At 37.3% G+C, this 23,652-nt stretch overlaps 1 protein-coding gene across 4 annotated transcripts in view; it reads left to right on the forward strand.

Moving 5' to 3' along the window:
* The window catches only part of LOC136030875 (zinc finger protein 786-like), a 41,528-nt gene that overhangs the window by 12,442 nt on the left and 5,434 nt on the right, over nucleotides 1-23,652 (forward strand). For 2 of the 4 annotated variants that reach the window (XM_065709949.1, XM_065709952.1), the window contains exons 3-5: nucleotides 531-746; nucleotides 15,503-15,697; nucleotides 19,112-19,270. In XM_065709949.1, the coding sequence (XP_065566021.1) occupies nucleotides 531-746; nucleotides 15,503-15,697; nucleotides 19,112-19,270 (570 nt within the window). Of the gene's footprint in view, nucleotides 1-530; nucleotides 747-5,780; nucleotides 5,941-7,768; nucleotides 7,957-15,502; nucleotides 15,698-19,111; nucleotides 19,271-23,652 lie in introns of those variants that run through there. The other 2 variants (XM_065709953.1, XM_065709950.1) reach the window with 2 other exon arrangements.

Raw genomic sequence — 23,652 nt, forward strand, 5'->3', positions numbered from 1 at the left:
TTTTAATAAATATGTTGATATCAAAATTCTGTTTCTTGGAACTTTGGTTACTATTGAGCCACATCACTCCTTGCTTAAATTTTGTAACCAAGAACTGTTCGATAAGAAGAAATGTTAAGGGATAAAACACTAGACCATTAAGGTCCAAAGTGGCAGTGCTGATCTCCGTTTCATGGCCCTTTAGCCAGGAGGTACAATGGGGGGCTGGGGACCCCCATTGTCATCATCTGCTGCAGTCATCATCATCAATGATCATCATCAGGTACCCATTTAGAGCTGGATCAACTCTGGCTGAGCTTACAGAGTCAATCTACTGATCCCGAAACAAAACAGCCAACCGCGCCAGGAATGAAACCCCTGCCCCTCAAATGAAGTGTTCCCAACCTAGCTCGACAGGTTAGGAACAAATTGTTAGACTTAAAGGCTTTCGTTAAGTGCTTGATTGAACACAAATATAAGAATCATGTTTAAATTAGGTGTATTACTTCATTGTATATTGTATGATTTTGCATTGTCTTCTTTTATTACAGAGCTTGGAGTTAAGGATGCTGCTTGTGGAACAAGCATAAACGGAGACAGAACTCTTGCTTTCAACATGATGCAAATCCAATTCATTGCCTTGGCGCATCAGCTTCTATTACACCCACAAACCCCCACCAGTTGGCTGCAGCCTCTAAAAGAAGTGTGCCTTGTCATTCAACCAAGAGATACTAGCAACTGTGACCTCAGAGAAGCATCAACAAAAGGTAATATTTGTCTATAACCATAGCATCCTTTAAATTATGCCTAAATCAAAAACACAAAAGGAAACAACAAACAAATTGATATTTCTGGTGCCTACTAGTTGGTTTGCATTTCTGATAGTAGTGATTCAATTTATCATTCAATTCTTTTTATTGACTAAGATACTTATACTTGTCCAGCAGCAACAAGAAAAGTGATGAAAAAATCCTTTAGGAAGAACTTACTAAAGGTTAAGCTGGTTAAAGCTCTGAAGGCTTGTAACAGCTCAGTTGAGAGTTTTTGGTGGTGTTTTAACCCACAGCCTAAAGATTATGTTACATATACATGTATACATATAGTACTAGGAGCCCACTGGCTTCGCCACCGGGCCCCCGCACACGGCATACGGCAGGCTTCTATATATGGATTTTCAATATCCCTCGTATTCTAAACGCATACAATTTGGGCCTTTTCTTAATGTCATGACAGCCACATGAATCTTAAGTTAGAAGTAGTGTCATTGTAAAATTATCCTTTTATCGGACCTTTTAACTTTTGCCTCGGATTGTCTTTTGTCATTATGAAATACATGCAGCCGAACCTTTGTTTCTTTTATTTGTTCAGATGTTGGGACAAACTTGTTTTTCTTCCACCGATTTAACTAGTACATGTTTTTGATTTTCAAATGTTTGGTAGCCATCGATGACCTTATGCATGTCAAAATCCAATTCACAATCACCATCGCTATCATTTTCAATTTGTTTGGTTTATTTTACCTCGGCTTGCCTTTCGTCATTATGAAACACATATTGCCGTACCTTTGTTTACTTTTAACAAAGGTATGATAGGCATTGATAACCTTATCCATGTCAAAATCCCAAACCCAATCATCATTTCTATCATTTTCAATTTTGGCACATTTTGATTCTTGCTGTCCAGGTTTATTTTCGTTGACTCGGTCTCATATTCGGTATCGTGTGTCTTGTAGCTGCATGTGCCTTTGCTCTTTATTTTCATTTTTGAAAATATTCAAAAATATTCGGTGCTCATATTCGGTGTCGCATGTCTTCTAACAGCGTGTGTCTTTGCTCTTTATTTTCATTTTTGACACGCCACCGCTATCTTTCTAACCGCGTCTGTATTTGCACTTGATTTTCATTTTTGACTCGTCTATGTGCTCGGTGTTGCATGTCTTCTAACCGCGTGTGTCTTTACTTTTCATTTTTTACTAGCTCACTTTCTCGGTGTCGCATGTCTTCTGACCATATTAGTCGAAATTGAAACCCTAGCGTTACGAAGTAGCGAGACCACCGAAGCCTAACAAATTTTCACCCACTCTATGTTTAGAACAAAACACTGGGAAAAGAAAAGGAAAAGTAAAAAAGAATAATAGCAGAAAAATAGGACTTGGGTCATTGCATAAAAAACAAGCCTGGCAAATTCTAGCGGGATCAGATGCAGTGGTATTTTGTCAGATTCATTCCAGCAAAGTCAGGTATTCAGGCGAATCTAACTTCAGATTCTTCACTCCATTCATAAGTTATAGGCCCTACTAAATTAAAGGAAAACTCAACTTTCTTAAAACTTGAACCCGCTCGCCCAATTTGAGCTAGGATCTTCATCTCCAAACTTGATGTGTCTTATAGCCTTTGGCATTTTTGATCTAACTTTCAATTAGATCCATTACTCCATTCGCAAGTTACACTGAATTAAACGAAAAAATTAACTTTTTTTAGCACTTTAAGCCCCTCCCCCTCGCCCTAATTGAGCTAAGGTCTCCCTCCATCTCAGAACTCAATGCGTGTCATAATTTTAGGCATCTTTGATCCAATTTTCATCGAAATCCAACTCTTCATTCGCAAGTTATACTGAATTAAACGAAAAACTCAACTTTTTTAGCTCTTAAAGCCCACTTCCCTCGCCTATTTGAGCTAGGGTCTTCATATCCAAAGTTTATGCGTTTCCTGGTCTTAGGCATCTTTAGTCTAATTTTCATCAAAATCCATCTCTCCATCCTTAATTTAAACTGAATTAAACGTAAAATTCAACTTTTTTGGCACTTAAAGTCCCCTTCCCCTCCCCCTATTTGAGCTAGGGTCTTCATCTTCGAACTTGACATGTCTCATGGTTCTGAGCCCCTAAGGTTCAGTTTCCATCCAAATCCGACCAGCTGTTCTCCAGCTATACTCGATTGCACAGACGGACGGATAGATTTCGTGACGTCTTAGGTATCCATGTTGCCCCATTGGATCCCAAAAAACGGGTGAACTTGATGACAGGTTCCATAAGACCTTATCCCTACACAAAATAGTACCAACAGGGTTTGCCCCAGGACGAATTGGTTCACACCCATTTCTTCCAGGGATGAGTTGGTCCGCTCCCATTAACCCAACGCAAGTTACTTTTGCGGTTTTTCACAAAATTCCAAAGAAAATCAACCAGGAAAAATTTCAAATTGTTTCTCTTATACGGGGTGATCAAAGCTTGCAGAGCGTCCTGACGCGTTCGTGATGGGGGGGGGGGGTGCGGCTTTAGAATTTTACCGGAATTTCGCTGGATTTTACCTAAGCAAATTTCAAGCAGATTTCCTAAGCAATAATCCAGTAGATTCCATAAAAAATCATCAAGTTCAGGTGAATTTAATGAATTTTTACAGAAATCTCCCCAGAGAACTTTTAGGCAGCCCCCCTACACCTTTTCTCGGGACGTCCCTGACAGCTTGAGGTGGTGATGTACGGGGTATTTCTGTCTGGCCAAAACTAAACGCTCTGTCTTGTTAGGAAAAGTTTTCGGGTTCGAAAAACCATCTTTTTTCAAAAAAGGGACGAATGTTCGGTTACCCTGCATTCATGCAGTGTAAAAGCTAGGGAATAAGAATGGATAGAAAGACTAGCATAATGAACAGAAAATACAATAAACTGAACTTATTTGTTCGTATAAACAACGAAGGAACCGCGTTTGGTTTTTGGCAAACTCGTAGGTTGGATATATCTTGCGCCATAAGACAATTCTGGGCAAAATGTCTGGAACGCATTCGTTTCTTTTCCCGAATTATGTCGACAGGGATGGACTGCAAGACGTCGGACTCGTTGATCGCATGCAGCCATTCTGAGATTCTAGAAAAGAACGTAGTATCTAATACGGAATCGTTGTTCGGGGTCCACGGGAACATTTCCTATTAAACTCGTATCATTAGAAGGTGATAGAAACTCTAAAATATGGGGAAATTCTTGATTGTTTCAATCTGCCTTTTTTCTGGTAACATTTAACTACTTTCCATTAATTGTAGCTTTAAATGGGGTTTAAGCCTCCCAAAATCCCAAGCCTCAGACGACAAATAAATGACTCGGCCTGCTTTCAAAGTTTTGCGATCCTAACTCACCTGCTATCTGAACTCATCAAAATCAGAATTATTTTATTATTCCTAATATTCGTTAAAATTTATAACAAAGCATTTGAGGCTAGTTGTCCCGCCAAGAGACATACCAATAAAACTTAAATAATTAATGACAACCAGCTGAAAGGTGTCACTTGAAAAATCGAAATCTGTAATTTTGTTGAACTAAATATTGAATTTGTACCATCGAAAAATCAGAGCCATCTGATGGTGACTTAATTATGAACAGATTGACCGAATGTGATAGAACAGATACAGATCTGAGAAGACCGAATAAAGTGAGACCAGATCCACAATTTATTTCACGAAATTTACGAAGGGACGTACTAAATGTGGTGAAATAGATGCGGCCTAAACAAAAGTTCTATTAATGAAATAAAATTAAAGTTTTATTGACTAAACCTGAGAATTGGGAGGGGTGAAAATGTCCACGGGGATCAGAAAAGTCTGTGAAAAAAGGTTTAAAATTACAATTACAAAATAATACTTAATTAGTGGGTAATAAATAATGATTTACCAAATCACCTGGGTGTCTGGGCACAACAATCATACACAAATCCTCAATTTTTCGGGCAAAGTCAGGGCGTGCTAAAATGTGCGAGCACGGGTGCTCACGAGGGTGCTTAGGCTTATAGGTTGGTGTATTTTGCCTTGCAACAAGGATAATGTACCAGTATACAAATATGTTTTAAAAGCTAAAACTTTAATGATGGTAAGTCGTAAATCATGACGGATGAAGAATATTTATCATTTAAAAAAATCGAATTATTCAAAAAAGTATCTTCGAAGGAGTATTTGCTGTAGTTAGCCGAATTTTAGTGAAGACTTTCCGATTTTTTGATTATTAATTGATAGGTAAAATAAAGGAAGTTGAACATCCTATCCAAAAACATAGTTTCCTGCAGCATAGTTAAGCCAACAGGACATGAAATCTGAAATTGAAACAAAATTCCTAGTGAATTTGTTATTAATTAAGTAATGCAGTTATTAATTAATTAGTTAGTTAATTAATTAGTTATTAATTAAGTTAATTAAGTATGTTTGAGCTGTGGACATGGGAAGAAAAAAAACTTTATTGGTGATTTAAAAAAAAGTTAATTGTAATTTCAGATTCTCAGTTCCAATAGATTTACTGCAGGCACATAGGTTGTTGCACCGTGCCAGAAATTGAGGATTTGTTTTTGACACCTTTGTCCATGAGTGAGCAGTCCCTCGGGTCAGAAATTTTATACGTAATTAGATATAAGGATTGTCACTAGCCCACACCACGGCACTTATTTTTAAATTTTATGCTACTATCACTTATTATTAATTATGCTACTATCGTCTATGATTAATCTGAACATGTATTAGAAAACTTTAAATTTCTGCTGGCATCCTGAGCATACGCAATCATTGAGATTTGCAGTTTCGCATCCCGTCACTATAGATTTCTCAACCGGCATAATTTTCTCATTGTAATGAATCACAGCTTCACGATTCTATTCACGACTTCAGTCCAGTTGCTCCGACTTTTAGATTCAGACTGCCAGGTTCTTGCCTTCAGCCCACAGCATAAATACCAATACAGTTATGAAAACTCGATTTATTTTTGAGACTCAGTGCGCGGTAGCGATGCTAGCGGCTGGAAACAGGAAACTGGCAGTTTGAATATAAAAGTCAGAGCAATTGGACTGAAGTCGTGAATAGAATCGTGAAGCTGTGATTCATTGTTATGTGAAAATTATGCCGGTTGGAAAATGTATAGTGAAGGGATGCGTAACTACCGGGCGAAACTGCAAATCTTTAGGATTGCGTATGCTCAGGATGCCAGCAGAAAAGTAAGTTTTCGGTCAATGTTCCTATTACCTGAACAATTGTTTTGGGACATGAAACTATTGTTAATAGATGCATTTTGACTTTTTTAACATCTTTTCTCTCTTGCAAAACTACCGCAAATTCACCGTTATGGAGCTATTCCTGCCCAAATATCCTGTATTTACACATATAGAATTGCAATCATTACCGTTTTCGTTGATCGGATATTTGAAATCGCGAATCTGTAATAGTTTAGAAACAAGTCTATGCTATATATTTGTCATCAGGGGGTGGGGGTAAAGTATAGCATATATTAAATACGTAACCCCCCCCCCCCCCCCAAATGTGCAAATATATAATAACTCCATAACGGTGAGTATGCGGTAATTATGCAAGAGAGAAAAGATGTTAAAAAAGTCAAAATGCATCTATTAACAATAGTTTCATGACCCTAAACAAATGTTCATGTAATAGGAACATTGACCAGGTTTTCTAATACATGTTCAGATTAATCATAGACGATAGTAGCATAATTAATAATAAGTGATAGTAGTATAACATATAAAAACAAGTGCCGTGGTCCTACTTTTGGCGGTAAAAATATAGTTTAGTGACTTTTGGCTATCTCGGAAAGGGGTTAGGTTAGGAAAATGAAATTTTCAGGGATGGGTCTCATGGCTAAAATATATCCCGGGAAGGTATTTTAAAGTGCCCACCTCCTCCCTCTAGAGGGCCCTGAAATTTACCTACATGACAGGTCTATTACCTATTGAAATTTTGACAAACAACATTTTACCTTGATTTTCAGTTACCAGTTGCCTTTTCTCTGCTTTTAGTTTTGAAAATGCAATTCCTGTTATTTGAGTAGAATTCTGAGCCATATCAATGTTTTTTTTTTCAAAATTTAGGAAATGTATTTGCATATCTTTACACCCTCATAAATTGGAATTGAGCAAAATTGTGAAGCTGTAAACAATTTTATTGTATTTCATTCAAGCAGAAGATCTATTTTGCAAGGTTTCACTTTTATAACACACATATTTTAAATGTCATCAAAGATCAGGTCCCTCTAGAGGGAGAAGGAGTGGAATTTTACCCAAGTATTATTTTGTAATTGTAATTTTTAAACCTTTTTTCACAGACTTTCTGATCCCCGTGGACATTTTCACCCCTCCTATTCTCAGGTTTAGTCAATAAAACCTTAATTTTATTTCATTAATAGAACTTTTGTTTAGGCCGCATCTATTTCACCACATTTAGTACGTCCCTTCGTAAATTTCGTGAAATAAATTGTGGATCTGGTCTCACTTTATTCGCTCTTCTCAGATCTGTATCTGTTCTATCGCATTCGGTCAATCTGTTTATAATTTGTCACCATCAGATGGCTCTGATTTTTCGATGGTACAAATTCAATATTTAGTTCAACAAAATTACAGATTTCGATTTTTCAAGTGACACCTTTCAGCTGGTTGTCATTAATTATTTAAGTTTTATTGGTATGTCTCTTGGCGGGACAACTAGCCTCAAATGCTTTGCTGTAAATTGTAACGAATATTAGAAAAAATAAAATGATTCTGATTTTGATGATTTCAGGTAGCAGGTGAGTTAGGATCGCAAAATTTTGAAAGCAGGCCGAGTCATTTATTTGTCGTTTGAGGCTTGGGATTTTGGGAGGCTTAAACCCCATTTAAAGCTAGAATTAATGGAAAGTAGCTACATGTTACCAGAAAAAAGGCAGATTAAAACAATCAAGAATTTCCCCATATTTTAGAGTTTCTATCACCTTCTAATAATACCCCGAACGTGGACCCCGAACAACGATTCCGTATTAGATACTACGTAATTTTCTAGAATCCCAGAATGGCTGCATGCGATCAACGAGTCCGATGTCTTGCAGTCCATCCCTGTCGACATAATTCGGGAAAAGAAACGAATATGTTCCAAACATTTCGCCCAGAATTGTTTTATGGCGCAAGATATATCCAACCTACGAGTTTGCCTAAAACCAAACGCGGTTCCTTCGTTGTTTATACAAACAGGTAAGTTCAGTTCATTATGTTATACTTTCTATCCATTCTCATTCCCTAGCTTTTACACTGCATGAGCGTAGGGTAAAGTAACCGAACATTCGTCCCTTTTTTGAGAAATGATGGTTCTTCGAACCTGAAAACTTCTCCTAACAAGACAGAGCGTTTAGTTTTGGCCAGACAGAAATACCCCGAAGGTTACATCACCGCCACAAGCTGTCAGGGATGTTCCGAAGGAAGGTGTAGGGGGGGGGTGCGACCCCCCTATAAGGCTTGTGTGGAGATTTTTCTAAAAATTTATTAAATTCATCTGAACTTGATTATTTTTACTGAATCTACTGAATTATTGCTTAGAAAATCTACTTGAAATTTGCTTAGCGAAAATCTAGCAAAATTGCGGTAAAACTTTCGAAAAAATCCTGTAATACTTTGAAAAACTCCTGTAAAATTCTGAAGATGAAGACCCTAGCTCAAATAGGTTGAGGGGGGGGGGACTAAGTGCTAAAAAAGGTTGAGTTTTTCGCTTAATTCAGTGTAACTTGCGGATGGAGAGATGAATTTTGATCAAAATTAGACTAATATGCCTAAGACCAGGACACGCATCAAGTTTGAATATGAAGACCCTAGCTCAAATAGGCGGGGGGAGGGGGTATTAAGAGCTAAAAAAGTTGAGTTTTTCGTTTAATTCAGTGTAACTTGCGAATGAAGAGTTGGATTTCGATGAAACTTGGATCAAAGATGCCTAAAATTATGACACGCATTGTGTTAGGAGATGGAGGTAAACTTTAGCTCAATTAGGGGGAGGGGGCTTAAAGTGCAAAAAAGTTGATTTTTTCGTTTGATTCAGTTTAACTTGCGAATGAAGTAATGGATCTAATTGAAAGTTAGACCAAAAAAGCAAAAGACCATAAGACACTTCAAGTTCGGAGATGAAGACCTTAGCTCAAATGGAATGAGGGGGTTCAAGTCCTAAGAAAGTAGTGATTTCCTTTAATTTAGTAGGGCCTATAACTTATGAATAGAGTGACGAATCTGAAGTCAGATTCGTCTGAATCTGAAACTTACTGTCTATCCAGGGCTGCCAAAACTTTTTGGGACTTCAAATAAGGAAAATCACATGTAAAACCTCAAATCGCCTAAAACGCGAAGAAGAAAAGAAGTCAGTGCCATTCTTCGAGTTCCCTTGAACTTTGTGTTATATTAGTTAGTCTTCTTCCGAAAACTCCATAAAGCACTATCTTTGTGAAGGCGTTTTCCGACAACAGAGCCGGCTTAGCCGCTTTTCGGACGACAGTAGCTTTTCATTTTCTGAAGCATTTGTGCCGCGTTTGCGATGTTTCAGGAACGTGAAGAAAAGTTGTAATGTAACTAAGATGAATGAAATAATGTGTTGTTTTCTGCAAAAATGTCTACTCGGAAACGGCGGGAAAACGGAAACGGCGATAAAACCTGTCTTCACTATGAGCCGCCTCAGCTGTCTTGGCCGGAAAACGCCATAATGATGACAGGGCTTAAAAGTTTTGCGCCAGCGGGTCACCTGCTACCAGAGAATTTTCTAGTGGGTTAGAGTGTTAATGGCACGGCTAATGTATGACCCATGTGGACCTAAGCTGTATTTACCAAAGGCCTAATGTCTTAATTCGGGAAATTAACTGAGTGAGGTTGAATTTGATGGCTATAAGACAGAAGTACCACATATTTTTCTGCAATTAAGCCCCTTTTTTATATACATTTTCAAGAGATTTGTCTCGACAGTAAAAAAAATATAAGTGATATAAAAACTATCCAACAGTGCTATCGTTTCTTTCTTAAAGAAAGTGTCCTTTCGGTAGAGAAAGGGAAGGGGACGTGAAATTCGGTAGAGAAAGGGAAGGGGACGTGAAATTCGGTAGAGAAAGGGAAGGGGACTAGCCAAAGTATTACTACCTCTTAAAGCTACCTTTAAATCATTATTTTGTAAAATTCTTTGAAGTTTTTCACTCAGTCGTGGAACATTTGGTAAAAAACAAAAAAAAACAACTTTCTTTTCTGTCGTTTCCAAGATTCTTTGAGTTCCCTTGAACTTTTGGTTGTATTAGTTAGTTTTCTTCCAAAAACTCCATAAAGCACTATCTTTGTGAAGGCGTTTTCCGACAACAGAGCCGGCTTAGCCGCTTTTCGGACGACAGTAGCTTTTCATTTTCTGAAGCATTTGTGCCGCGTTTGCGATGTTTCAGGAACGTGAAGAAAAGTTACAGTATAACTAAGATGAATGAAATAATGCGTTGTGTTCTGCAAAAATATCTACTCTGAAACGGCGACTAAAACCTGTCTTCACTGTTTCTTGGCAGTCTTGTCTTATGCCTCAGCTGTCTTGGCCGGAAAACGCCATAATGATGACAGGGCTTAAAAGCTTTGCGCCAGCGGATCACCTACTACCAGATAATTTTTTAGTGGGTTAGTGTTCATGGCACGGCTAATGTATGACCATGTGGACCTAAGCTGTATTTACCAAAAGCCTAATGTCTTAATTCGGGAAATCAACTGAGTGAGGTTCGCCCACTTCCAAAAATGATAAAGCAGCAGCAAATCAGATCAGGACCAGATAGGCCTAACCTCTGCATACTCCTGTAGGCCACAAGTCATAAAACACCTTAAGCTTCTACTTAACAGCTGTTAGTTATATACTTACTTTTTTTTTTCGAACAAGAAACCACTCGGAAACCACATGTTTCACCACTTTAGAATTGTCGCGCTTTTGAAAAGGAAAGTAGCGTGGATACGGGAAAAAAATACATAAGACGAAAACGAAGCGGAAAAAGTAAAGCACAAATTAAAAGCAGTCACAGTAAAACAAAATACTAACAATAAATAAATATGATACCGATTTTGAAAAAATACCGAAAAGTGTCCTTTTTTCAAAAAGTTGCCTTATTTATCCAATGTTAGCGCGGGGTCACCCAGAGTTAAAAATTGTCAAAAAAAAGCACTAAAAGTGCCCCTTCGGCAATCGTGTGTCCATTTCTGACAATCTTTTGGTAAGAAAATTGTTGTCAAATAGCATTTAGCGTCACTTTCTGCTAAAAGAGGACGAAACTATAAAACAGACTAACGAAAAATTCCTTCCTGACTTATGACTTGCGAATCCCTGTTGGCAAAAGTATTGAGGCGATGCGCTTAATTAATCAATGATTTAATTTATCTTGATTAATATTTCGGGAGGATGTTTCGCTCTCTCACTCGTTTCATATGGCTAAAATTTAGTTTAAGAAAATTTTTGTCAAATAGTATTTTACTTATACTTATAGCTTATAGTTAATCTTTGCACCGCTTTTTTCTTATTCAAGCGGACAACCTTGCATACCATAACAGCTTATTCTATTCTCCAACTCGGCTTATTCCGAGTAAAACAAAGCACAGTGGAGCGCCATCTCCCTTGCATTTTCACCACGTATGAAACAGAACAATATTGCGTTCCCGCTTATGATGTTGTAGTACGATCTACGCGTCATAGCGCGAGCTTGGAGGAGGCGCCAAGTTCAGAGCTTTATGCCAAAAGCTTCTCATGGTCAAGATAGGAGTTTTCCTAACTGCATTGGTATCTAAGCTGTGTTTACTCCTGATCTTCATTGCTTATCTAGAAACTAGAATGGCGAACGGGAAAATAGAGAGGCTTCTTATTTGTTTTGAAAACTGCTTTAGGATTGTTGAGTGCTTTCGCTTTTAAGCTTGCAATGCGTTTTATGACATAAAAAACTTAATTGCCTTTTTAATTGTTCGAATTTTTTTAATAGTTCGAGTCTTAAATGCCAGAAAATGGCATCAGTGAGCATTAGTCCTTTGAAGCGAGTAAAATTTGGTTCTGGAGCATTTGATTAGTCTGAATCGCCTACGATTAACGAACCCAGGAGTTCCAAAGCAAAATACACATCTCGAAAACTTGGTCGTAAAATTATCAGATTACAGGACCAGAAAATCAAGCACTTCAAAAAGTGTATCATAGATCTTCAGAATAAAGTAAAAGCGAGAACCCTGGCATGCAAAACAAAAGAATACAAAACAAAAAGAAAGAAACGAAAGAAACAAAAGAAGATCATATATCTTCAGAATAAATTAAAAGCGAGAACACTGGCATGCAAAACAAAAGAATACAAAACAAAAAGAAAGAAACAAAAGAAGATCATAGATCTTCAGAATAAAGTAAAAGCGAGAACCCTGGCATGCAAAACAAAAGAATACAAAACAAAAAGAAAGAAACAAAAGAAGATCATAGATCTTCAGAATAAAGTAAAAGCGAGAACCCTGGCATGCAAAACAAAAGCTGAAAAGGATGCTTTACAGGAAGCTGAAAAATGTCTGAATGGAATAGTCACAGAAAGGTTAAACATCCTTTTACAACAGAAAAAAAACTACAACTTCGACCCTACTTTGCCCTACCCTACTACAGCATTCAAGTACCTACTGTTTACAAATGTATGTGTCTAAAGTACATCTGGTGGAGGGTTTTAATGAAAATGCGTTTTTGATGTTCCAGCAAAGAAGCGTCTAAATGGTTGAACAAGATCTCTATTGTACCTTAGAAATTCTGTCAGGTATTCAGGGCTCCCTCTTCATAATATTTTTAAAACTCAAATAAAATTTGTACAGTGCATTTTTGTTCGCATAGTTTAGTCGTTCATCCTCTCATATCATTGTCGTGATTCGTACCTTTCTTGACTGGAATTATAAGATGAAAATTACAATGAAACACGATCTTTAGCTCAAGAGCTTGATTTTTGGAATAAAATATCGTTAGTTAGTTTGTTTTTTTTCTGGGGGGTATGAAGGGAGGGTCAGTGATCATATCCCTTGAAATTTGTAATACAATGTTAATACGTTTTTGTGGAGGGGGTCGGGCCATGGAAGGAGGACCAGTTGTCAAATCCTTTGATTTTTCGAATGAGATATCGTTAATACGTTGTTTTTTGGGGGGGGAGGTTGGGACATGGGGAGAGGTTCAAGGGTTAGCTCACATGATTTTTGGAATAAAATATCGTTAACAAGTATTTTTTTGGGAGGGAGGTCGAAGTCGGGCCATGAATGCAAGCCAGGGGTCAGTTCCCATGATTTTTAGAATAAAATATCGGTAATAAGTTGTGTTCTTTTTTGGGGGGGGCATGGAGTAAGGGCCAGCGACCAGTTCACATATTTTAGAATAAAATAATAAGTTTTTGTGGGGGCGGGGCTGTTGGGCCATGGAGTGAGGACCAGGGATCAGCTCTCATGATTGATTATTGATAAATTGTTTTTTTTGGAGGGTAGGAGGACCAGGCCATTGGGGGAAAGGTGTCAGCTTCCATAAGTTTGGAATAAAATATGGGTAAATAGTTTTGCTGGGTGTGCGGGTCGGGCTTATCTCATCTTTGAACTACTTTAAAAACTTTCGCAAAAAAACATTATATGCCCCCAGGGCGTAAATTAAAACTTGTCCCAGGGCTCTTGCTGGTTGTGTTGATCCCGGAGTTTTTGTTTTGTGATTATTGAACTTATTTTAACAAAATGGCTACATTAAAAAAATAATCTACTGGATTTGGGGAAAAGAGGGCAGGGGGGTAGTTGCCCACCAGTCATTTTGATTCTTAAAATGGGAACTTGAACTTCCAATCGAATTAGCACCCTCCAAAGTTTATACGACCACCTCTCTCATGAAAACCTTATATACCCCTGGGGCATAATTTACAGCAATTGCCCCGGGTTCTGGGTGCTGTGTAAACCGTACAGTTTTGTTGCATGATCTTTGGTATATCTTGAACAAAATGACTTGTTTAAAATTCGATCGGACACAGATTGGGAAAACAGGATGGTGGGGGGGGGCTATTTGCCATCTGATCATTTTTAACTATTAAAAAGGGAACTAGAACGTTCAATCTCTTGCCATTTGAATCCCTGCGAAGCTTATATGACCATTTGCTCCGCAAAAACATTATACATGCTTTTGGGGCAAACAGGGTGGTGGAGGGGCTAGTAGCGCTCCGATCTCTTTTAGCCTCTGAATTTTATATGTACAATTCTTCCATAAGAACAGAATGCCCCCCCCCCTGAGCACAACTTATAGTGCCTATCCTTGGCTCTGGAGGGTTGTGTCGACCTCGGAGTTTTTGTTATCTGACATTTGAACTACTTTTAACAAAATGTCTATCTTAAAATTCTTATCTGATGAATTTGGGAACAAGGGCCTGGGGGAGCTAGTTGCCCCGCAATTACTTTTGACTCTTAAAATGGCACTAGAACTTCAGGTTTCCTATTGAATGAGGCCCCTCCGAAGTTTATACCACAACCGCTTCGAAATGAAGTACGTCTAAGAAAAGAAAAATAATAAATAATACAACTTTGGAGCCTTATGGCCTTTGCTATAGGCAACGTTATAGCGTTAGCGTTGCTTTATATCTGATTTAACAAAATTTGAGAAAATAAGAAACTGGACTGGAACTCTGCTAAATATCGGTATTTACCTTGACTACACTATGTACATGGTAAGTATGACAACTATCAGGGATCATGAGGTTATTTCTCCATTATATTTTCAATTTGTCATCTCTTTGATCTACTATTGGTAAAGTAAGCTTGATTTTTTCATTCGTTCTTGTGAAACAATTCACAATTTTCTGAATACAAGGAGCAACCACATTCATAGGTTGACACAGGTCTAAACCTTAAAGATGAAAGGACATAACTTTTGAAGGAGAGTGGGACTAAATGAAATAATTCCAGCTATAGGGTACGATTTTCTTCGGGAGGATTATTTTAAGCAATCTTAGGAGGAATATGTAGATACGGTTACGTTTGTAGGTATTTGGAGGAAACCTTTATCAAATTATTCCAAAAATATTCTGCAAAATAAATTGAAATAAATAGATACAAAATATAAAGTAAATGTAACCTTTTGAAGGAGGGTGGAATAAAATGAAATAATTCCATCTGTTGAATACGATTTTCCTGGGGAGGACTTTGTTAAAGCAATCTCAGGAGGAGGTTGTAGATACGGTGACATTTCTAGCTATTTGGAGGAAGCCTTTCTCAAATTGTTCCAGAAATATTCTGCTAAATAAAGTGAAATAAATAGATAGTAGAGAGCAAGGGTGTATCCAGGATTGTTGTTCAAGGAGAGTGCAGAAGGGGATCTACAGAAAAAAATATATAAAAAAACGTATCAAAATTTGTTTATATGCATTTTTGTGATGTTTTTACGAATCGTGCTAAAATTTTGAGAGGAAAGGAGTTCAACCGCATACATTTCTTAGATACGGTGCTGGTGGATAGATTTCAAATAACGATTTACTTTATTTCTGTGATGATCTAGAAAAAAGCACAGTTAAAATTAACTATTATGATATTTAGACTTTAGAGTTTAAGTTAAGGTGTCTGGCTCACATTTAATTTTTCATGGAGTAAATATCGGTTATTTTTCTTGGGTTAAAACATTTTCTCTTCTCCTTTTCTGTTTTCTTTTCTAAATTCTTCTTATGCGAAAAAGGAGTTGACATAAAAGTGACAAAACATAGTTGAAAGGCACTGTATTTTATTTTGTTTTTCTTTTTAGTTGTTCAAAAACAGATTCAAGGAGCGTTTGAATCAGGGTCGAACCTCACATACGCAACTGAATCTAATGGATTGGAAACGGATGATGGGCAGTCAGAAAAATCGGATGAAAACTTGCTTGGTAATGCCGATGTAGTGACAGATTCAGTTGCTATGCAGTCTATGGATCTCCTTAACAACTCTATCCAGTCTGAAGGTGGTTATTTGTTTAAGTTCATTTAGAAAAAAAGATTAACAAATTTAAACAAAGCGCTGTCATTTTTTTAGCTTTCTTTTTTTCATTTCAACTAGAATCTTTAAGGGAAATGTAGCAACTTTTCCAAAAAATAAGAAAAAAGATTAGCTAAACTTAAGGAAAATAAATGGACGTTTCATAAAAAAAATTCTTTGTTGACATTTTGTTCAATATATACTCTTTATCATATTAGCATTTATGTTAAATTCGAAAGGATCGATTATTTTCGCTTCTTCGTGAAGGTCACTGCCAATTTCTGTAGCAAGCTCTAATGTGAAAAGATGTCTCTTGTTATATCCCTATGTAGCATCTACCCCAGTCTTATCATTTTCATCAGTAAGCTTTTCCACTTCAACAGAATAATTGGTGGATGAAACAAAAATAGGACCCGTAAAAGCTACAGAAAACTTGTGAGAATTTTGTGAGTCTATAGCTTTCTAAGGAATTAGTCTTTGGTTATATTTTTTTTTTTTTTTAATTTTGTTTCTTGACTGTGCTTGGGTCAGAGAAAATATTGTTTGGCGGCTATGGCCTCTCTAACTTCAGTCTCGGTTTAAGCCGCAACTGTTGCAAAAAATTAAATTTGCAGATTTTTGCTGTGGTCACTTATTTTTTTTTTTTTAAGTGGTAACTTTTGCAGAAAATTAAATTTGCAGGTTTTAGACACTGTTTATGAAGGATATGTGAGTAAAATGCAAACTGACATTTGGGTGGAGACAATAATATATTTTTTAGCAAATAAAAAGAATATAATAATAATTTCTCATTCAATGCGCTTTTCCACAACGTTCCTTGATTGCCTAACTCTCAACATAAAAAAGTAAGCAGATGTTTTTGTGTTCAGAAACCTTGACACTTCAAAATAGCAGACCATAAAACGAAGGACCTCTTAAGGCTAGAAAATTGAGTTCTAATTTAATGAATCTGTAATTTATCGCATCAAAAACATATACGTAAAATATTTACTTAATTTGAAAAGCCAATAGCTGAATGACGTTGAAACATGTATGGGCTACGAAATTTTGGCAAGGAATAAGTGCTAAGACTATCACAGTTTAACAATTTGTAAACATCTACTCGCAATCTGATTAAATTAGTTTTCTGTTATTCTTTTTTTGGCGAAGGTAGGGGACCCCCGCTCCCGATGATATAGATTTGAGCCTTTTCTTTGGTCAAAAGAAAAATTTTGTTGCGAAAATGCGCCTTTAACATGTATCTCCTATTACGAATATTCCCTGACTGCTTCTAAAGACTTGACCTTTCTGTACTAATATATCGTGGTGTAGATGTCTGGTGTCGACTTTTAACACAACCATTAGAACATTTTTCCTAAGAAGGTAAGAGCTCTTAAAGACCAATAAAGCGGAGTCTTATGCCACTATTTTGCAATTTCTTCTGGGAAGGTCTTCGTACCAATCTATGGGGAGGAGAATTTTTGCTACCCTTCCAGTGTTTGGGCATCTTTGTCAGCACAAGCACTGGTATCTCTGCATAAGCAAAACTCAATCTAAGGGTATATCCAGGGTTCTTCAGAGTGGCAAACAAAAAGTCATTTTGTAGCCATCATCTAGTAAGATTCTCACTTTTCTGAAGGAGGAGAGTAAATATAAATCGCACAGGTCTTGCCCTGTCTTTCTCCTTGGTCACTTTCAACAAACCTGGGCCAGTAGAGTATTTTCTATGAGTTCCCCTTCTAGCTTCGAGAGGAACTGATTATTTGAGGCGAGGTCTTACACGAGGCAATTTCAGCCAGGTTGGTACAATAATGCCAAATTCGTGCAAAAAGTGACAAGAGTTGACATTTGTGTTCGTATCAACATTAGTTGAAATCCTAATTCATGTCTCTTTATCCCTTCAATTCGTATCGAAAACTTTGTGTCAATCATGTTTATGACAGTGCAGACAGAAATTGCAGCCGTTAAGGTTTCATCGCGTTCAAGAAAGACGGGTAATGGTAAAGTGGGTAAAATGGTAAACTCGCATCTTCGTTTTATGACAGCAACCAGACTGAACGGCCTACTCGTGTAGTAATTCACTTGGGCATGGGATGTAATGATTAAATTTCTGCTTTAGTTGAGGGTTTATTGCACCACTGTATAAACTTTAGTTTAGGGCCCGTACATGACGTTTGAAGAATCTTTCTTTGTTTGTGGTGTCAGTGGTCTGAGAGGTTGAGTAGTCTCTCCCTTTGTATTCGCCCTGGCTCTGCTACCAGTTTTTGGTAATTACTGAGACCTGCTACATTGCTGGATATCAACACCAGAAGATGAGAAAAACACAACCAACTAGCTCTAGACGTAGAATTTGAAAACACGCTTTTTAAATAAAGACTAAGTTTATTAATTCTAGAGAAATTTAAAAATGAAAATAGGCCTTTACATTTTCACCTATTTTCGAAATGTTAAGACTGTTAAATTTTTTGTATTTTTTTTTTATTCTCTGATGTTTCATGTTATTTTGTTAGTTGTGATCCCCCTCCCTGTCTAAAAAAGAAAGCATAACAAGGTGCATACTCTGTATACTCTGGAAATGAACCCTGGCTTTTGTCTAAATTAGCTATTAGTCAGGGTTAGTTTTCAAAGTATAGGCCTATACATCTAGAACCTTATTTTAATTAGAAACTTCTGTTTGGGCCACTTATTAAAGATAAAGATATTTTTATTTTCGAGGAATCATACTTGAATTATAGAATGTCTCGGTAAACTTAAGTTCAGGGTCAGTGGCCCAGTTCTAAGCTGTTTGTTCTTGACTGGGTCTACTTTGATGTCCATGTGAAAAAAAAAGTTGAGGACCGGGTGTTTATGGAGTTGAGTTGGAATATAACATAAAAACTTACATATATTTAAAATATCTAAATTCTTGTTAAGAAGGGGTCAAATTTGCCCCAGAGGGTTGGGAAAAGAAGTCGCCAAATCAATTAAGAATAAAAAAAAGATGTGAATTTCAGCAATATGTTTTTCATTGAAGTTTCCAAAATATGCCTTTGGTGAAAAACAAGATTAACTGTATATATTTATTTATTTTGGTGCAATAGCTCTTGGAGATTTTCTCCTTCGAAGTTGGGTCAGAAAATTTAAGTTCGGCATAAGATTTTACACCCTTTGTCTTCAAAAACCTAGAGTTTTTGTACAGTAATTAGAATGTAAATCCGTATTGGAACAGAATTAATGCATAGTAAATTCAAAAAGTTCTATTTTTTTTACTAAGTAAAGTAGTTTTCGCTCCCTTATTTTTTTAAGGAAAGACTGAAATTTTGTCAAATTAAAAAAGTTGGTCTTTATATAAAGGTCGCCGGACAGAGCAAACACAAGAACACAATTAATTTTTCACTCACTCACCTACCCAGTGAAAATGATAACAGAGCTTTAATTCCAGGATCTGACCTCATATCGGAATTTGAATCTCACGGAATGGAAACGGTTGATGTCAATTTAGAAGAGCCTAACGAAGAGTCTCATCCTATTGTCTTTGCAGGGACAGGCATAGTCGATCCGCTGCAGATTTCTCCTGACACTTCTGGCCAGCTTGAAGATGGTAATGTCTTAGTCTAATCCTTTGGGCTCAGTTCTATGGCACTTTATTTAAATGTCTTGCAACTCAGCTGTAGTCAGACTGTTTATCCCTAAAGTGTCATATAATAATGGAGCTAAGGGTTACTTAGGTACTGGTTAGAGCGCCCATATATCTAACCAGAAGCTGCTCGAAAATATGCTTGAACTCCTCCATCTAAAGCTCCAATGAAAGAAGGTTTAGGTGGTTAAGTCATATTGTACAGGTGAAAGATATTAGTCCGGTAAAAATCGTTTTTTATTTGTGGTCCAGCTGGACTCAAATAAAAAGCGGACGTTCTTTTATAGTGTTGGGAAAATTCCCGAGCTAAGGTTCCTCTTAAGTTCGGAACTCGATTGTAGGGCTGGAAGTGGTTACAACGGAATGAACGAGGAGCGTGTGAAGCTGTATTGACTGCAGGTGGCCATGTACAATGAGTTGTTTGTAGTTTAGGGTGGCGAACGTGATTCAGTAGCATCATGGCTGTTTTAAAATGGAACATATCAGTATTGGTATATTTGACGAAAAGTATCCTTAAAATGTTGCTGGAACCTTAAGGATAAGAAAGTGAATCATAAGTGTCACTTTCAAACCACGAATATGAGCTTTGACTCCATTGTATAAGATAATAATACAAAAGAAGGTTAAGGGAGGCAAGGTCACATTATCCAAGTGAAAGATATCAGGTAAAAATCGTCTTTTTTGGTCGTCCAGCTGGACTCAAATAAAAAGCGGACGTTCTCTTATAGTGTGGGGAAAATTCCCGAGCTAAGGTTCCTCTTAAGTTCGGAACTCGATTGTAGGGCTTGAAGTGGTTACACCGGAATGAACGGGGAGCGTGTGAAGCTGTATTGACTCCAGGTGGCCTTGTACGATGAGCTGCTTGTAGTTTAGGGTGGCTAACATGGTGCAGTAGCATCATGGCTGTTTTAAAATGGAACATATCAGTATTGGTATATTTGACAAAAAGTATCCTTAAAATGTTGCTGGAACCTTGAGGATAAGAAAGTGAATCATAAGTGTCACGTTCAAACCACGAATATGAGCTTTGACTCCATTGTATAAGATAATAATACAAAAGAAGGTTAAGGGAGGCAGGGTCACATTATCCAAGTGAAAGATATCAGGTAAAAATCGTCTTTTTTGGTCGTCCAGCTGGACTCAAATGAAAAGCTGACGTTCTCTAATTGAGTAGAAAATATTTCTGAAAACAGATTCCATTGAACTTTGGAACTCGATTATAGGACTTGAAGTGGTTACGCCCGAATGAACAAGGAGCATGTGAAGTTGTATTGAATTCAGGTGCCCGTGTGCAATGAGTTGATTTTAGTATAGGGTTGCCTTTTCCAGGGAGTTGTTAATAGTATAGGATAGTGGACGAAATGCATCTAAAGCAGGCCTTCTCAAACTATGGGTTGCGACCTTAAATGGGGTCGCGTAGCGAAATTCTGAGGTCGTGAGAGATTCTAAACTTAAATATCTAAATACGGGATTTTATAGTATTGACGCTCATCTCAGTGGGAAATTAGCTTATTTCCCACCAGACTGTTTTGTTTTGATGGACACTGGCCAGAAAATTCTTGAATTTACTCGCCGGCTTAAATCTTGGCTAATTTTATTGTAGTCTGGCTAATCTTTTTATTGCAAAAAATACAATTTCGATGAAAACTAGGACATACAATGATTGTAACTATATTCAATGCAATTTTTTTTTAATTTATATTTGTGTATGTTTCTAAACAAATTATAAAACTATATGTCTTCTTATGTATATGTATATTGCTGTCTAATAAATAAATCATCAAAAGATATTTATTTATCTTTCTTTTATATTTCTCTCCTTTCGTTCATCCTTCATCGCTAGAAAATGTTGAAGGGGTCTTACGTCCAGCAGTGTCAAACATTTCACCAAGATTTAATTTATTGTGAAATAAAAAACAAGCAGACCCATCTCAGTTTTCCCTTTCAATTTAATTTAATCTGAACCACTCACAGACTGTGTGCGAACATATTCGATCGAACTAAGACTACGAGAATTTTATTTTGTTTATGTTATTGCAAAAAATGCTAATTTGATGAAAAATAGAGCTAATAATTTTTGTAAGTATAATAAAAACAATTTCCAACTTTTTGCGGATTTTTTTTTTTTAGATTTTTGTATGCTTCTAAACGAATCCTAAAGCTTTGTATTTTCATATGTATATTCATATTTTTACCTAATAACTAAGTCATCAAAAAACATGTATTTGTCCTTTTTTTTTATTTTTATAGGGTCAATAGGAAACTTCCAATCATGAATGGGGTCGTGAATGAAAATTTTTTAAAAAGTCCTGATCTAAAGAATGTCACGGGGACCTTCAGAATTTGAAACTGGACCAGAAGTGTTGAATTCAAAATGCGAAGATGTGCTTTGATTCCGACGTCTAAGATTATAAATAAAAAAATAAGCTTAGAAAGATGAATTTTTCATATGGAAGATAATAGACTGGTGAAAATTGGGGTTTTTCGTGAAGAGTGGGATCAAATGAACCCTAGTGGGATTAGGCTAATGTCGGCAGCGTCCTTAGTGAAGGTAATACTAATATACGTCATTCCAGCTGTTCGCTCTAAAATTCCTCATCGCTCAAAATTGATGCTAATAACGACGGAAAAAGGGACCTAGGGATGTTGGCCAATAAAGGCACCTTTCCCGTTTTCTGGCCTCCCACTTTTCGTAAAAGGCTTAGCTCCTTGCAGGATGAGGTGAGGGTTGATTTTGAAATGACTTTTTGCAGCTCAAAATCAAAAATTAGAAAAAATGAGTTATATTTAACTTACGAATGGGTGATCGGATCTTAGTGAAATTTGATGTTTGGAAGGATAACCTGTCTCAAAGCTCTTATTTTAAATCCCGACCGGATCCGGTGACATTGGGGGGAGTTGGGGGGGGCCTAAAATTTTGGAAAGCGCTTAGAGTGGAGGGATCGGGATGAAACTTGGTGGGAAAAATAAGCACAAGTCCTAGACACGTGATTGACATAACCAAAACGGATCAGATCTCTTTTGGGGAGTTGGGGGGAGTATTAATTCTGAAAAATTAGAAAAAATGAGGTATTTTAACTTACGAAGGAGTGATCGAATCTTAATGAAATTTAATGTTTGGAAGGATATCGTGTCTCAGAGCTCTTATTTCAATTCCCGACCGGACCCGGTGACTTTGGGGGGTGGGGGGGAGCCTAAAATCTTGGAAAACGCTTAGAGTGGAGGGATCGGGATGAAACTTAGTAGGAAAAATACACACAATTCCTAGATACGTGATTGACACAGCTGGAACGGAACCGCTCTCTTTGGGGGATTCGGGGGGGGGATTAATTTTCAAAAATTAGAAAAATGAGGTATTTTTAACTTATGAAGGAGAGATCGGATCTTAATGAAATTTCATATTTAGAAGGACCTCGTTACTCAGATCTCTTACTTTAAATCCCGACCGGATCCAGTGTCATGGGGGGGGGACCGGAAATCTTGGGAAACACTTAAAGCGGAGAGATCAGGATGGAACTTGGTGGGAAGAATAAGCACAAGTCCTAGATACGGGATTGACATAACCGGAACGGATCCGATCTCTTTGGGGGAGTTGGGGGGAGGGTTAATTCGGAAAAATTAGAAAAAATGAGGTATTTTTAACTTACGAAGGAGTGATCGAATCTTAATGAAATTTGATGTTTGGAAGGAAATCGTGTCTCAGAGCTCTTATTTTAATTCCCGACCGGATCCGGTGACTTTGGGGAGTGGGGGGGGGGAACCTAAAATCTTGGAAAATGCTTTGAGCGGAGGGATCGGGATGAAACTTAGTGGGAAAAATAAACACAATTCCTAGATACGTGATTGACACAACTGGAAGGGATCCGCTCTCTTTGGGGGATTTGGGGGGGGGGGATTAATTTTCAAAAATTAGAAAAAAATTAGGTATTTTTAACTTATGAAGGAGAGATCGGATCTTAATGAAATTTCATATTTAGAAGGACCTCGTAACTCAGATCTCTTACTTTAAATCCCGACTGGATCCAGTGTCATTGTGGGGGGGGGGGGTCGGAAATCTTGGGAAACACTTAAAGGGGAGAGATCAGGATGGAACTTGGCGGGAAGAATAAGCACAAGTCCAAGATACGTGACTGACATAACCGGACCGGATCCGCTCTCTTTGGTGGAGTTGGGGGGGGGGGGAGTAATTCGGAGAAATTAGAAAAAATGAGGTATTTGTAACTTAGGTCTTTTAGCCTTTGTGGGGTCTAATGCTTGTAATTTGTCTTTATTTTCTCTTAATAAATAGATTGATTGATTGATTGATTAAGAACGCGGGATCAGTCTAAATGAAATTTGATATTTAG

Source organism: Artemia franciscana, chromosome 9 (genome assembly GCF_032884065.1).
Source record: "Artemia franciscana chromosome 9, ASM3288406v1, whole genome shotgun sequence".
Lineage (NCBI taxonomy): Eukaryota > Metazoa > Arthropoda > Branchiopoda > Anostraca > Artemiidae > Artemia > Artemia franciscana.